Source organism: Microcaecilia unicolor, chromosome 10 (genome assembly GCF_901765095.1).
Source record: "Microcaecilia unicolor chromosome 10, aMicUni1.1, whole genome shotgun sequence".
NCBI lineage: Eukaryota > Metazoa > Chordata > Amphibia > Gymnophiona > Siphonopidae > Microcaecilia > Microcaecilia unicolor.
Window position 1 is genome coordinate 171,255,325 of NC_044040.1, and position 15,064 is coordinate 171,270,388.

Below are 15,064 nucleotides of genomic sequence, written 5' to 3' on the forward strand. Positions count from 1 at the left end.
GTGAGCCCCCCAAAACCCACTGTACCCACATGTAGGTGCCCCCCTTCACCCCTTAGGGCTATGGTAATAATGTAGAGTTGTGGGCAGTGGTTTTGGGGGAGATTTGGGGGGGCTCAGCACACAAGGGAAGGGTGCTATGCACCTGGAAGCTAATTTTTTTTTTTATTCATTTTTTTAAAGTGTCCCCTAGGTTGCCCGGTTGGTGTCCTGGCATGTCAGGGGGGCCACTGCACTAGAAATGCTGGCTCCTCCCACGCCCAAATGCCTTACATGTCGCCGGATTTGAGACTCCGGTTTCCATTATGGCTGAAAATCGGAGTTGGCCATCTCATCTAACCCCGGCGAGCGATTTGGCCGGCACCAAGCGTATTTCAAAAATACGCTTGGCTCCGCCCATTTGCAGAGCTGGCCCCGAAGATGGCCGCCCATCGATTTGGCTGGCGCCGTTCGATTATGCCCCTCCTAGTCAGTTTGGTTTTCAGGATATCCACAATGAATAAGCATGAAAGAGATTTGCATACAATGGAGGCAGTATATGCAAGTCTATGTCATGCATATTCAATATGAATATCCTGAAATCCTGAGTGGCAAGGGGGTACTCCAGGACCGACTTGGGAAACATTGCAGTAAAATACTATGCACTAAGGACTAGATTCTATATACAGTGCCAAAAAATCAGCATGGAAGAAACCGCACTTTGCGCTATTCTATAACCTGCACCTAACATTAGGTGCAGACTATAGAATATGCGTAATGCCTGGACCTGTGACTAAATTTAGACGCATCTATTTACTCCAACTAAAACCTGGTATAAATACCTGTGCCTAACTTAGGTGCAGATCAGGCATATTGTATAACCGTGCGCATAGGAATGACCACAACCATGGCCATGCCCCCTTTTGAGATCCATGCATTAGAATTTATATGCACCCCTTTACAAAATACGCTTAGAAAGTTGTATGTGTAAATTCTAATTAGTGACAATTTGTGCTGATACTTGCTCATTATTGACCAATTATCGGAGCCAATTGGCTTGTTAAACAATTAGGTTGCACATGCAACTCTAGTCACCATATATACAATCTGGAGGTAATTGCAAAATACAGTCCACACAAATTCCCTGCTCCATAATAGGCTATGTAGTTAAAGCATGAATTAGCATGTGCTGTCATTCCAGTGAGTTGTAGTTACTGCACTTATGAAGTAACAGTTAGTGTACACTAACTCACACACTAACTGCAAGCGCACTTTAGTAAACAGGTTGTCACAAAACAGCACATACAGCAACAAGAAAAACACTACCACTGGTCCTCTTTGGTTGGATTGCCTTAAGTCCCTTCCCTACTCCGTTGGACATCACTTCCTGTCTAGCAGTATATAAGGAAATTCCTTACTCCCAGCCTGTGCCTTTGCAATAGGTCACCTTGCTTGGCTAGTGTGACTTGCAGCCTTGTTCCAGCTTCCATGTTCCTGCCTTGTTCCTGCCTATGTCTTCAATCCTGTTCCATTCCGTGTCTTCAGTGCTATTCTAGCCCTGTTCCAGTTTGTGCCTTCAGCCTTGTGCCAGTCCATTTCCAGTCCTGTTCCAGTCCATGCCTTGTTCCAGCTACTCCCTGGCCTTGACTCGGGCAATCCCCCAAGGGCTCTCTTAAGAGTCATTCTCATTTGTCAGGGAACCCTCAAGGGTCTGGTCTTTGTTGGGGCGTGACTTGCCTGCCGCCAGCCGGGGCCCACCTAGCCTTCAAGTTGGGTAGGCAGCGTAAACCTGATTGCGGTCCAAGGGCTCATCTACCCCGAGCCATGATACCTATACATTTCTAAGCCACCGGTAATTGTTAAAATACTAATAAATGCTTTTATATTTGGAAATTCTCAGCACATAGTTTATGTATTTTAATACTAACACTTCAGATACTTTCTGATCAACCAGGGTTCCATTTACTAAGCTGCGGTAAGCATCAGCATGTGCTTACTACAGCTTAAAATGGCTTGCAGTGTTGGAGGAGCATTCTGGGGGTTGGAGAGTAGGTGTTTACCATCCGCTAACTGATTAGCACAGAATTACCGCATGAGCCCTTACTGCTTTCAAAATAAGTGTTGGTAAGTGCTCTTGCAGTAATTCTTTTTAATGGCTGCATGCTAATGGCAACATTTGCACATGGCCATCAATAGAAAAAAAATAGGAAATTGGTCATTTTATAGCCTCAATAAAAAAATGGACTAACCCACATAAGGATTTGATAAGACCAGCTTTTACTGCAGCTTAGTACAAGGACCTTCTAGATCAGGGTGAGCAACTTCAGTCCTCCAAAGCCACAACCCAGTCAGATTTTCAGGATTTCCCCAAAGAATATGAATGAGATCTATTTGCATATAATGGAGGAAGTGCATGCAAATAGATCTCATGCATATTCATTGGGGAAATCCTGAAAATCTGACTGGGTTGCAGCCCTCGAGGAGTGAGGTTGCCCACCTATGCCCTAGATTTATAATTAAAAACTTACACAAAAACATAGGTTCAGTGGCGTAGATATGGGTGAGCCTGGGTGGGCACAGGCCCACACAATCGTGGCTCAGGCCCACCCAGCTGCAGCGCCACACTGCTCTCTTCCCCCCTCTCCTCTGTGGTATCCTGGCATCTGCACTCCGGTCTCTGAACCCTTTCCCTCCCCAGTGTCAGTACAGGTGTCCTCGGCGCCTGCAGCAATTCATTCTCACTGCTTGTGCTGGCCCCGCAGCCTTCCATATGCCACGTTTCACCAGACAGGCAATGTCAGCGAGGGCGGGACATGGTAGATGGAAGCCTGTGGGGCCGGTGCAAGCAGTGAGAATGAATGGCTGCAGGCGCTGAGGACGCCTGTGCCAACATCGGAGAGAGACAGAGACAGGAGCACAGATGCCAGGATGCCGCAGAGGGAGAAGCTGTGGATAGCTGAAATAAAAACTCTTATGTTCTTACAAAATATCTCTGGGAAGATATTTGTGGTGTGTGGTTGTGGGGGAGGGGTCACGTGCATGTGGAAGGGCCCATCCAATTTACCTCTGGGCCCATTCAAAATACCGAGTCTGGCTACACCTCTGCATAGGTTACTGGAAAAAATTTCTCATTCAGAGAATATCTTTTCACAGGGATATTAGACAATAAAGACAACTAATCCCAGTTATCTTGCTGTTTATAATTATTATTATTTTCACCACTTGATATATCGCAAGTGATCCCTGAGGTGACTATGCACTTTACAATATCTATTACAGGTACTTTGCACTGTTTGTTTAATGTGTGAAATTTTCATGATGACACAACACTTCCATTTATAAATTTGATGACTCGCCTGTAAATCCAGATGAGCAGATGCATGTGGCATTTAGACCTTCATTGTCACAAGTTCCTCCGTTCTGGCAGCTGATATTGACACAGGGGTCTTTGTATAATTCACAGTGTTTTCCTGAGAAGGACAGCAAAATGGAATGCGTTGTTTATTTATTACTCATACCTTCATTCTAAGACAGAAAACTGAAAAAAAAATTTGGAAAAGGGTTGAAGCAACTGGAACAAAGTTTGTAGGCTGTCTCTATTAGCTAAAAGGAATTACAAAAATAGCTTTTCTTATTTTGAAGGAGTGTTGGGACAGGACCTGCTACTGTTAGCAAGGAATCTGCACTTGCATTTACTTGCTGAGAAATCAATTTAAAACTTGGAGAAAAGGAAGATTGTGGATTACACTGATAAATCTTTGTTTATTTCAAAGGAAGCAAAGATATAAATTAGGTAAAAGCTCTCTAGTAAAAAGAAAAAAGAACACTAAACAATAGGTACTCCTGATTCATGCCAAGAAAACACACAAAAGGGGGGACATAGCACTGGAAGCAATAAGCCAGATACAATCTTTCTGTTTATGTTTGATTCCACTCACCTACTCTAAGCTAGTCTGTATAGGTACCAGTGGCGTAGCCAAGGGTGGGCCCAGGTGGGCCCAGGCCCACCCACTTTGAGCTCAGGCCCACCCAGTAGCAGTACATCTATGATGTGGCTGGCAGGGATCCCCAAGCCCCACCAGCCAAAAACTCCCAACAACTGTCCCTCCTGCATACCTTGTAAATAGCAGATCTTCGCCTGCAGTGAGCAGCGACTGACACATACTGTTCACACCAGCCCCACAGCCTTCCCTTTGATGTATTCCTGCATATGTGGAAACAGGAAGTTGCATCAGAGAGAAGGCTGTGGAGCCAACACGAGCAGTGTGTATTAGTTGCTGTTCGCTGCCGGTGAAAATCTGCTATTTAAAAGGTATGCAGGGAAGGGGGGATGTTTGAGAGACGAAATCACTCGTGAGACAGGCCCACCTATCTTGGACCCAGGCCCACCCAAATTGGGTATCTGGCTACGCCCCTGATAGGTACTGGGTCAAAATAGCTTTCTCAAAAAAAGCCCCCGACAAAATGGTCTGCCCACAATTTGACCCCCCCCCCCCCCAACAAATGAGCCCCTTGTCAAGAGGGCCCGTCTCCAAGTATTTTTACTTGTTCTGCTCCTGCTTACTGTGGAAAGAATACAGGATCCCGGAGGGAAGGAAGGAAGGAGGACATGTAGAGTATGAAATGAATGAATTATGATGGTAGAAGGTATTTGCTTATGTCATTCAAGAGCTACAAACAGGGTGTGATATAAAGGAAGGGAACAAGCCATTGAAGGAGGTGAAAGAAGGTGGAAATGGGAAAGTAAAAGGGAGAATAGGAGCCTGTATAAGGAGTACAACATAAGAAATGAATTGGAGGTAGGGAGGAGATGAGTGACAGCGAATGAATTGGGGTTAGTGAGGGATAAGAGTCAGAGATACTGTAGATGAAACTTGGAAGGCTATGAGTACAGAGTAGAAATGGAGAACTGGAAGACAGGAATAAGAGTCACAGGTGGATATGGGAGGCCAAAGAAATAAACACATGAAGTGAAGGGAGCACTGGAGAGGGAAAAGGAGGAATAAAATCTGGCTAAAAGATAAAAAGGCAGATAAGAGAAACAGGGAAAAAGAAGAAACGGAAGGATCAGTGTCAGAGAGAGATAAAGTGAAGAAGACAAGGGGATAAGAAGGGAAGAAACAGAAAATGGAAATAAATCCTGGAAAAGAACTTAAACAAAACCAAGAGGAGGTGCTAAAGAAAGACCAGGAGCTGCCCAACTGGAAAAATTAACTGATCAGGCAAGGGTACAACATATTTCTTTTCAGTTTTTAGAGAATGAAAAATGTCAACTTTGAACATGTGTATTACTTATATTTTGTTCTGTACAACAGGAAACATCTTTCTGGTTTTCTTTCTTCAGTGTTCCATTTTTAACAGAATCTGCGGTTTCTTAGGGTTTCCGTTTAATATTTTGTCTACATATTTGTTTCTAATTCACCATCTCTTCTTTTTACTAGGTGATAGTCTGTGTTTTCCATGTGTAACTGAGGTCAGGGATCCTGTAGGCCGTGTGTGTGAGATTTTGTAGCAGTCCACCTTATCATCTGGTATATCCTCCTTTCCCAACTGGAGGTGTACTGCTGACTTCTCATAGACAGAGCTAGTGTATTTTGAGTTCTTGGACTTGGTACTGGTATGGTATGCTCCTGAGTGTCCATTTGCAGGGTTCTGTGTTTCTTCACATGGTGGCAGTGGGGACAGAAGAGTGTCCTGGGGAGGGAAAAGGAGGGAGAGCCCAAGCAACAGAGTGGGGCAGAAGGGGAGGAACGGAGCTTGGTTTGTTTGGTCCTCCCAAGGAAAAAGAAGTTTTGCCGCCCCTGAGGAAGAGTGCCAGGAGAGTGAAGGACAAGAGAGAGAGGGAAATAGAAGTGGGGAGGGGAGAGGCTGTGCCACAAGGGATTGGAAAGGGAGAGGGAGAGTGCGAGGAAGGATAGAGAGGAGAGTGTGTATTAGGAGGAAGAAGGGAAAGGAAAGAGTAAGAGTGAGGGAGTGTGTGCTTGGGGGGAGGGGTGCTAAGGTCCAAGGGGTGGGATTGGGGAAAAGGGCGGGCTGCTTCTACAGGCACCCTGATGTTGACTGTGGGTTGGGGTGTCTCTGGGGGGGGTAGGGAATGTCAGGGTTTGTGTCAGAGGGTCTGCATGTGCCACTGGGGTGCTGGGATTGTGTTGAAGGGGTGTGGGTGCCGCATCAGGGGTGTTAGGTCTGTGTCGGGTGCAGCTACTTAATCATTGGGGGGGAAGGGGTTGGGTCTGTGTCAGGAGGGTGTTGGAATCTGATGGGAAGGGTGAATATGAAATGGTTGTGCCACCCCAGCCAGCTGTCAGTTAGTGTTTGCAGCTGTGTTACATGCTGAGTGAATAGTACAGATGGCCCACGCTATTGAGTGAAGCATGTAATGCAGTGCCCATGCGCTGTGTGCCCTGTGTGGTACGTGCATGGACAACCCTCTGCATTTGCCTCACATTAATTTTTGTAAGTGCAAAACATGCTGCAGTTTAGTAATAGGGCTCCTAAATGTTTTAGCATACATGCTAAAAAGTAACATCAATAGCATATGTATTCTACTGATGTGCACACTATCCCAAACAGTATGGTGTCTGCTTTCTATATCCACCTGCTTATTAAATAGTGTGTAGGTGCTGCCTCACTTAGCACACACATTAAACTGAGCATATGCAGTTCTCTTTTCATCATAATGAAGCCCCCTTCCTGCAAACCTGTATGAAAGCAAGTCTGACACATAGAAGCTGGCTGTCAGGATTAAGAACAGGAGTCTAAAATAATCTGGACCTCAGCAGAGGAGGTAAACTAGGAGAAGAAACGTTCTGGAAAGGAAAAACCAGACTAAAATCATGAGGCTCAATATTCAACTGGCAGCGATCAGTGTTTTGTCCGGGCTCCGGCATTGACTATCAGGATATATAAAACATAGTTGGTTAAATACGATATTCAGCGCTTATCCAGCTATGGTGAACCACATTCAGCTAGCACTGTGTTTTATGTGATCCTATTTATGCAGTTACCTTGGTCGGTTATGTGCTGTATATTGACACCTAACTGACCAAGTGCTGACTCCGCCCTCGGAGTGCCCTCAAAATAGCCAGTTTCAGAATCGGCGCTAACCAGACATTTTCAGTGGTGCTATCCAGTTCGCCCCAACAAGTGATTTAAATGGACAGGAGCCTCTCCTCACCATTTATATAATTTTAAATATCGGGCCCATGCTGCTTGGGACTTCCCTATGAAAATCTCTGGCCTGGTAGGATCTTTGACCAGTGCTGCCAAGTTAACTATTCCAGGAGGGAGACTTTTTGGCTGGTCCTGGTTTTAAACTTGCATCCCAAAGCAGTGTAGTATTTGTAGCCCATGATTCTATCCATTGAAATCAGTGCTGCAGGTCCCATAATGCATCAGGATGAAGTTGGCAGAGATCAAGGACTGGCCAAAAAGTTTCCCTCCTGGAATGGGTAACTTGGCAGCTCTGTTTGACTACTTTAGTATCTTGCAAACTTTTCAGTTATAAACTTTCTCTGGGGAAACACACAAAGCAGTTAAAAATAAACTCCCCATACATTCTTTATTGGCTGTCCTGAGCCTGGCATCTTTAACCTGCTCTGAGGAAAAGGAATAGAATTTCAAAGACATTTTCTCCATGAATACACACCTGTTTACCCATAGAGAACATCTGTGAAATTGTCCCATCACTGCTTTCCAATCATCCTAAGCACTTAAAACATTTCAACTAGCTTATTGGTGAAAGAACAGCAAATTCCCATTGTTAGACAGCAAACTTCTCTCAACAATTTGTAAAAGCACAAATGGGAAACAGCCCAGAGTAAAGAGGGCAATTAAGTTATTGAATAAAAGCAGATTCTATCGAATAGTGGATAGTAGAGGTCTCTGTGAACGTGAAAGAATGTTTAGTCAATAGTTCATTATTTAATGAGAGAATGTTATAATTTTAAATAAACTCTCAGAAGACTACTTTTTTAAAATTAGGCAATTTGAAATGCAGATTTTCAATTGCAATTGTCTTTTAAAGCTGCAGTTTATGACAGTGGAATGTATCTATCAATTTCCAGCAGTGCTTGTTTTGTGCTACTGAGTGACATTATACACCTCTCAACAAGACATATTTTAAACCAAACAATAAAGACTAATGTCTGTTCTCAGTTTTACCTAGTCTCTTCTTCAGCAGCCCTGTGACTTACAGCATGAACCAGTGGCAGGGCAAATATGCACCTGAACGTTGTAAAGGGTCAGACTATAGCTGAAAAGAGATAAGTATACACTAGGGTGTTGTACAGAGTTAGTGTTACTTTTACTCAGTTTCATAAGAAAAAAATCATACACAAATTTAGGAAGCCCTCAACATAGTTATTACAATGACAACTGATTAAGGCCTGTAGTTACTAAACTACAGTAAAATACTGTATTTTACTACAGTGAAATTTATCACAAAACTGCATATTAGGGACAGCTGTGGTAAAATTACTTTTGCATTGTTGCAGCCAGGGTATCGTGTGTTCCTGGCTACAGCAATACAGCAGGCATCAAATCAGGCCCATTATTTGTTGTAGCTGAGGATGTGTACTGCTCTACCTATTGCTTCATCTGCTGCATCTGATACGAGATCTAGAAGGAATCTGGACTCTATCACCCCAGCTAACCTGGCAGCTTCATTAGACCTTGAGGAGGCAACATTCCAACTTTTACCCCTGGATGCTCAGGTGAAGAACTGAGATGTGTCTTTGGATAAACTAGCATCACTAAAAGCAGTCTCTGTCCAATCATCTAAGAAGGGTAGCTGGTTTACAGCTAATCTGCTTCTTATCAGAACCCAATTATGTCATCGTGAACGCAAATGGAGAAAAGCATGAAACTGTCCAGCCTTGCCAGAAATATGCTATCCTTATAAGTAGGAAATCTACGCTGCAAAAAGATGCCACTATTCTAAACAGATAACAAAGGCCCCTGACTCAAGGAAATTTTATCGGATCCTGTGATCACTTACTGAGCAACCTGACCTTACTTCCATAGATTTACTTACAGCAACTGAGCTTGTCACATATTTTTCCTCAAAAGTAAGATAATTCAAACATCTGTACCCTTTGCATCTGTATCGGTGCCTAACCGTCGGGACCAAGTCCTTGATCTTGCTGGTCCGTCAACCTCTGCCCTACCCACACAGGCTTTGTCATCCTTTGACCCTCCATCATTGTCTAGATTCTAGATTCTTGATCCAAAAACTGTGCAACTCTTCATCAGTAAATTTTCCAACATTATTAAGACTGTCTTGCAAGAATTTCTCCACTCTATTAATAGATAAAAAAAAGTTTTAAAACTTGAATTTTCTAGGACAGATACCGGTGACAGAAATGGTATTCAAAGCTAACGAGTCAGAGAAACTGAATGAAATCTCTATAAATCTGGAGGATGTCATGACGCAATTTGACAAAATGAAGAGAAGCAAATCGCCTGGACTGGATGGTATTCATCCCAGAGTACTGATAGAATTGAAAAATGCACTTGCAGAACTATTGTTAGTAATATGTAATTTATCTTTAAAATCAAGCATGGTACCGGAAGATTGGAAGGTGGCCAATGTAACGCCAATGATCCGGGAAATTATAGACCGGTGAGCCAGATGTCGGTGCCGGGCAAAATGGTAGAGACTGTTATAAAGAACCAAATTACAGAGCATATTCAAAGGCATGGATTAATGAGACAAAGCTAACATGGATTTAGTAAAGGGAAATCTTGACTCATCAACCTATTACATTTCTTTGAAGGGGTGAACAAACGTGGATAAAGGTGAGCTCGGTCGATACTGTATATCTGAACTTTCAAAAGGCATTTGACAAAGTACCTCATGAAAGACTTCAGAGGAAATTGGAAAGTCATGGGATAGGAGGTAGTGTTCTATTGTGGATTAAAAACTGGTAAAAAGATAGAAAACAGAGTAGGGTTAAATGGTCAGTATTCGCAATGGAGAAGGGTAGATAGTGGGTTCCCCAGGAGCCTGTACTGGGACTACTGCTATTTGACATATTTATAAATGATCTAGAGATAGGAGTAACAAGTACGGTAATTAAATTTGCTGATGACACAAAGAAATTCAACGTTGTTAAATCACAAGAGGATTGTCAAAATTACAAGAGGGTCTTACGAGACTGGGAAACTGGGCATCCAAATGGCAGATAACATTTATTGTGAGCAAGTGCAAAGTGATTCATGTGGGAAAGAGGAACCCGAACTATAGCTACGAAAGGCAAGGTTCCACATTAGGAGTCACCAACTTAGTTTCTGAGTTGGTGGATTGAAGACGAATTGTACTCAGCATTACTGATTGGTCATGCACACCTTGAAACAGCCCACAGTAGCAAAAGTTTGGCCACAGTCAGTGTGACTGGCTTTGCACGTTTTGCGTCTATCACCAACCCAAAAGCTAAGTGTGTTTTTTATGTTTTTGGATTGATCCATTAAGAACTTCCTGTGGAGTTTTTAGCAAGAGTTGAGAGTAAAAGTTTTTTTATGCCGATGAAGAAAGTTGGACCCATTGATTTTCTCCTTACTCTACTAACATATATAGGGTGGATGTTGGGTTACAGAGACTTTTTCCCTTTCTCATATTTTGCACTCCACAGGAATATTATAATGTAATATTATAGTATATTAAGTACTTTGCAGTTTATACAAGGGAGGTTGACTGTTGTATATTATACTCTCTTATCCTTTGAGTATAAAATAACACTCTACATGCTTTCTTTTAAGACTACCTCATATATGAATAGTAATTCAAAGAAATAACCTACCTTCATATTCAGCAAGACATACACACTCATAACCATTGACTAAGTCTTTGCAGGTAGCAGCATTTTGACATGGTGTAGAAAGGCATTCATTGTATTCTTCTTCACAATACAAACCATGATAACCTAAGGTTTAAAAAAATGAAGCATTTTCAGCATACAATAACTATTCACCATTGTGTATTAGCAGCAGTTATCAAAACTGAAGGCAAACTCTAATACAAATGTATTCTTGCTACGGCCGGAAATTGTGAAAAATGCAAAAGGAAAAAACAAGAATAATATTTATTTAAAAATTTCTATTCCACCTAAAAATTATAGCAGTAAAGGGGGGGCCTTGCAATTGCATTCGTCCGTGAGTTTGCTGCACGCAGAGGCCCCCTTAACCGCTGCCAGTAAAAGGCTTTTTTTCTTTTAAATCAGAAAATGGATGTGTGATAAATTAAACACTTGCCATGCCGTGGCCATTTCCTGGAGGAGCCCTTACCGCCTCCTATTTAGACCCCTAAGTGGATTATACATAACACACATAATAAAATATAACAAAAATACAATCTGAACTGAATATACAAAGTGCAAAGCAAAATCTTTTATTTTGTTGCTTGTAGGAAGACCACTGCAATGAATTTTGGCCTACCTAATGCTCATTAGCCAATATCTAAATCATGAATACCTTTTAATTCACATCACCATAATAATTCTTTTGCGAACAGTCATTCACAATTCCCAAAGCTATTAAGTATGACCTTGGGATGAGTAATTTATTGTCTATTAGGATGTCTTAAATGATTACTATGTTGTATGCTGGTGGATATGAAAAGTTGACATTGATTCCATTAGAACATGACAATGTTTGCCCAGATATGATTATTTGTTACATAATAAAATTCTGAGTCAGTTCTGCAAGATTAGTAAAATTATTATTGTGCACTTTTATTGTAAATATTTTATGATAATTGCAAATTTTAAAAAGGTACAAAAGGGGGAAACATGGAGGGGCATAATCGAACGAAAACGCCTATCTCCATGGGCGTTTATCTCCGAGAACGGGTCCGTGAAGGGGCGGAGCCAACCGTATTTTCGAAAAAAATAGACGCCCATATGTTATTCGCTACTTTGTGAGCTGGGCGTTTTTGTTATTCAGTGATAATGGAAAATGAAAGCGCCCAGCTCAAAAACGAATACATCCAAGGCATTTGTTCGTGGGAGGGGCCATGATTCGTAGTGCACTAGTCCCCCTCACATGCCAGAACACCAACCGGGCACCCTAGGGGGCACTTTTACAAAACAAAACAAAAAGGTAAAAGAGCTCCCAGGTGCATAGCACCCTTCCCTTGTGTGTTGAGCCTCCCAAATCCCCCTCAAAACCCACTGCCCACAAGTCTACACCATTACTATAGCCCTAAGGGGTGAAGGGGGGGCACCTACATGTGGGTACAGTGGGTTTGGGGGGGTTGGACGACTAACGCATTAAGCAGCACAATTGTAACAGGTGGGGGGGGATGGGCCTGGGTCCACCTGCCTGAAGTCCACTGCACCCCCTAATAAGTGCTCCAGTAACCTGCATACTGCTGCCAGGGAGGTGGGTATGACATTTGAGGGTGAAAATAAAAAGTTGTGAAACGTCATATTTTGTGCTGGGAGGGGGTTTGTGACCACTGGGGAAGTCAGGGGAGGTCATCCCCGATTCCCTCCAGTGGTCATCTGGTCATTTAGGGCACTTTTTGGGGCCTTATTCGTGGAAAAACAGGGTCCAGGAAAAGTGCCCTAAATTCTCGCTAAAATCGCATATTTTTCTTCCATTATCGGCGAAAGGGCGCCCATCTCTGTTCGCCCGATAACCACGCCCCAGTTCCGCCTTCGACACGCCTTCGACACGCCCCCGTCAACTTTGTCCGCATCCGCGACGGAGTGCAGTTGAAAGCGTCCCAAATTCGGCTTTTGATTATACCGCGTTATTCGTTTTTGTGAGATAAACGCCCATCTCCCGATTTAGGTCGGAACTTGGGCGTTTTTCTCGTTCGATTATAAGCTGGAGAGTCTATTATAATTTATGCATACTATAATCTGTGTTTGCAATAATTGGATGTTGTAGCTTTTTTCTCGTATGAGCTTGGGAAGCAATCTTATCAAACTTAGATGCAGATGCATATAAGGAGAGATTTTAGAATAGGGAGTGTGTTGAGGAAAAGAGGAAAACCTGGTAGAGATCCCCAGCAGGGGAGTAAGCTAAAAGCAGCCCTGGAAATCTCAGTGTTGTAGGAAAGCCCTAGCACGGGGAAAAAACCTGGGCCAGAGTCCCATAAAGAGGGTGGGGATGGGGGCGTGGCAATATGGCGCTGTGAGCTCCGGTAGAGAGAACGCTGTCGAGCTCCATGCTGAATATTCACTATACCGCGTTTCCAATATGCCCCATTCCAAGAGGAAAGGGAATGTGAGGATGGTTCCCCCACCTACCTCGACATCTTCCCCCGTTCAACAGAGGTTTGACCACTTCCTTACCGGTACCTCCCTTTCAGGTCTGAGTACTCCCACTGCGGAACAAGCCGAAGGAGCGGTATCTCCGCTGGGACAAGCGGCATCGCTATCACCTCCCTCAGCCTCCAACAATCCCCCCTGTCCAACTTCCACTGCCGTGCTGAAAGAAAACGAGTGTGCTGCCGGAAGTGCTGCATCAGCGTTTTCTTCTGGGGGTTCATCGCTGCAGGAATGGTGTCTGGAAGGAGAGGCCCATGGTTCTCCTGAGGCCCCCAAAACATCTAAGGAGGTAGACCTTGGACAAATTTGGAAAATGCTCAATTCTTCAAAATCATCAGGTGAGATATCTACTTTGCACCAAAGATTTGAGGAATTAGTTAATAAAGGGGATATGGTATGGACCAGCATCATTCTAAAAACGTTCTGCTCAGGATATTAAAAAAAACCCAGTCAGAAAGGGGGGGAAGAGAGGAAGGAGCAGGACTGGAAGATTCAAAAGTCCAGGTAACTGAAGAAGGATATTCAGTGCTTACAACTAGTCCAAAATGTGGCCATACATCTCCCTGGCGGGGCAAAATGATATGATCACATCACGCCACTTCTCCATAATGAGCACTAGCTACCTGTTTCATCTCAAATTTCATATAACTCCTTTTGGTTCATAAGAGTCACCATTCTGAACAACCCTTCTTACTTATCTCAAAATTTGACCCTTTACTGTCCTCCTAGGGCACTCTGTTCCTCACAGGACCATCTGTTGCAAGTTCCTTCCCTTGGTCCGTCTTTCTTCTGTCGCTCTCGGATATTTAGTATAATGGGTCCTCTTCTCTGGAGCACTGTCCCCTTAGCCCTTCGACTGGAACCACCTCTGTCTACTTTTAAAGCACACCTTAAGGTTCAGCTGTTTGCTATACCCTTTGACTCTTGCCATATTTCGTTGCCTGCTGGCTTGATTGAGGCCACATGGCATCCCTCCTTGCTCACTTTGCTGTCTTTTTACCATTGCTTAAGACCTTAGTCTTATGTTTAATATCTGCCTTTTGCTTTCCTGTCCCCAGTGTAGTTGTTCGCTATTAGATTTTTGACTCTATATTGTGTACCATTTTGATGGAATCTCTCTTAGGTGGTATATCAAGTATCATTAAACTTATAACTTGGAAACTTGGAACATAACTGAGCTTACTTTCGAAGCAGCACAGAAATGAAGACCTTGACAAGAAGATGAACAAGGTACTGTTTTGGTTGAGATACATTGACTGCACCAAATAAGTGAAACCAGAGGCATGTTTTCCCTGGTGTTTTTCTTTTACTGATATTAACAGCCGGGAGTAGAGGATAGAACAAAAATGTCATGTTGAGTGATGTTCTATCCAGGGATTGGAGGTTGTTTTAAGGCTGTCCTCAAGCTATTGAAATGAAGGAGCCAGGCTTGGTTTTTTGAAATGGAAATGAACCTTCCATTAAACTCAGTTCTTCAAGAGAGTGCTAAGAGACTAAGTTGGCCTGATTTGCATATTTCCTATCTCCTGCCAGATTGGGAGCTGACTTAATTTGCATACAGCAATGCCTGATGGGAAGATTGTTCTTTATTGAACGCTTTAGGAGAATAAAGTTAATCCACGTCTAAAGTTACATACAGAAAAAGCTGGTGTGACTTGTTTTAAGGTACTGTAGCAGTGAGAGAAATATTAACTTGTTTTGTATTTACCCTGAGTATATAGGAGAATGAGACGAAGGACCCAGACAGCTTGGTGCCCGGTTCCAAAAGCATTTCCACATTGGCGAAAAGTGCGGTAGAAGCTGTTTTTTACTCC

The 15,064-nt window shown here is 43.1% G+C and overlaps 1 protein-coding gene across 1 annotated transcript in view; it reads right to left on the reverse strand.

Moving 5' to 3' along the window:
- DNER (delta/notch like EGF repeat containing) overlaps positions 1 to 15,064 on the reverse strand; it is a 347,962-nt gene that overhangs the window by 27,844 nt on the left and 305,054 nt on the right. Inside the window, exons 9-10 of the mRNA XM_030216224.1 lie at positions 10,776 to 10,898; positions 3,333 to 3,446 (exon numbers count right to left, since the gene is read on the reverse strand). Coding sequence (XP_030072084.1) covers positions 3,333 to 3,446; positions 10,776 to 10,898 — 237 coding nt within the window. The remainder of the gene's footprint in view (positions 1 to 3,332; positions 3,447 to 10,775; positions 10,899 to 15,064) is intronic.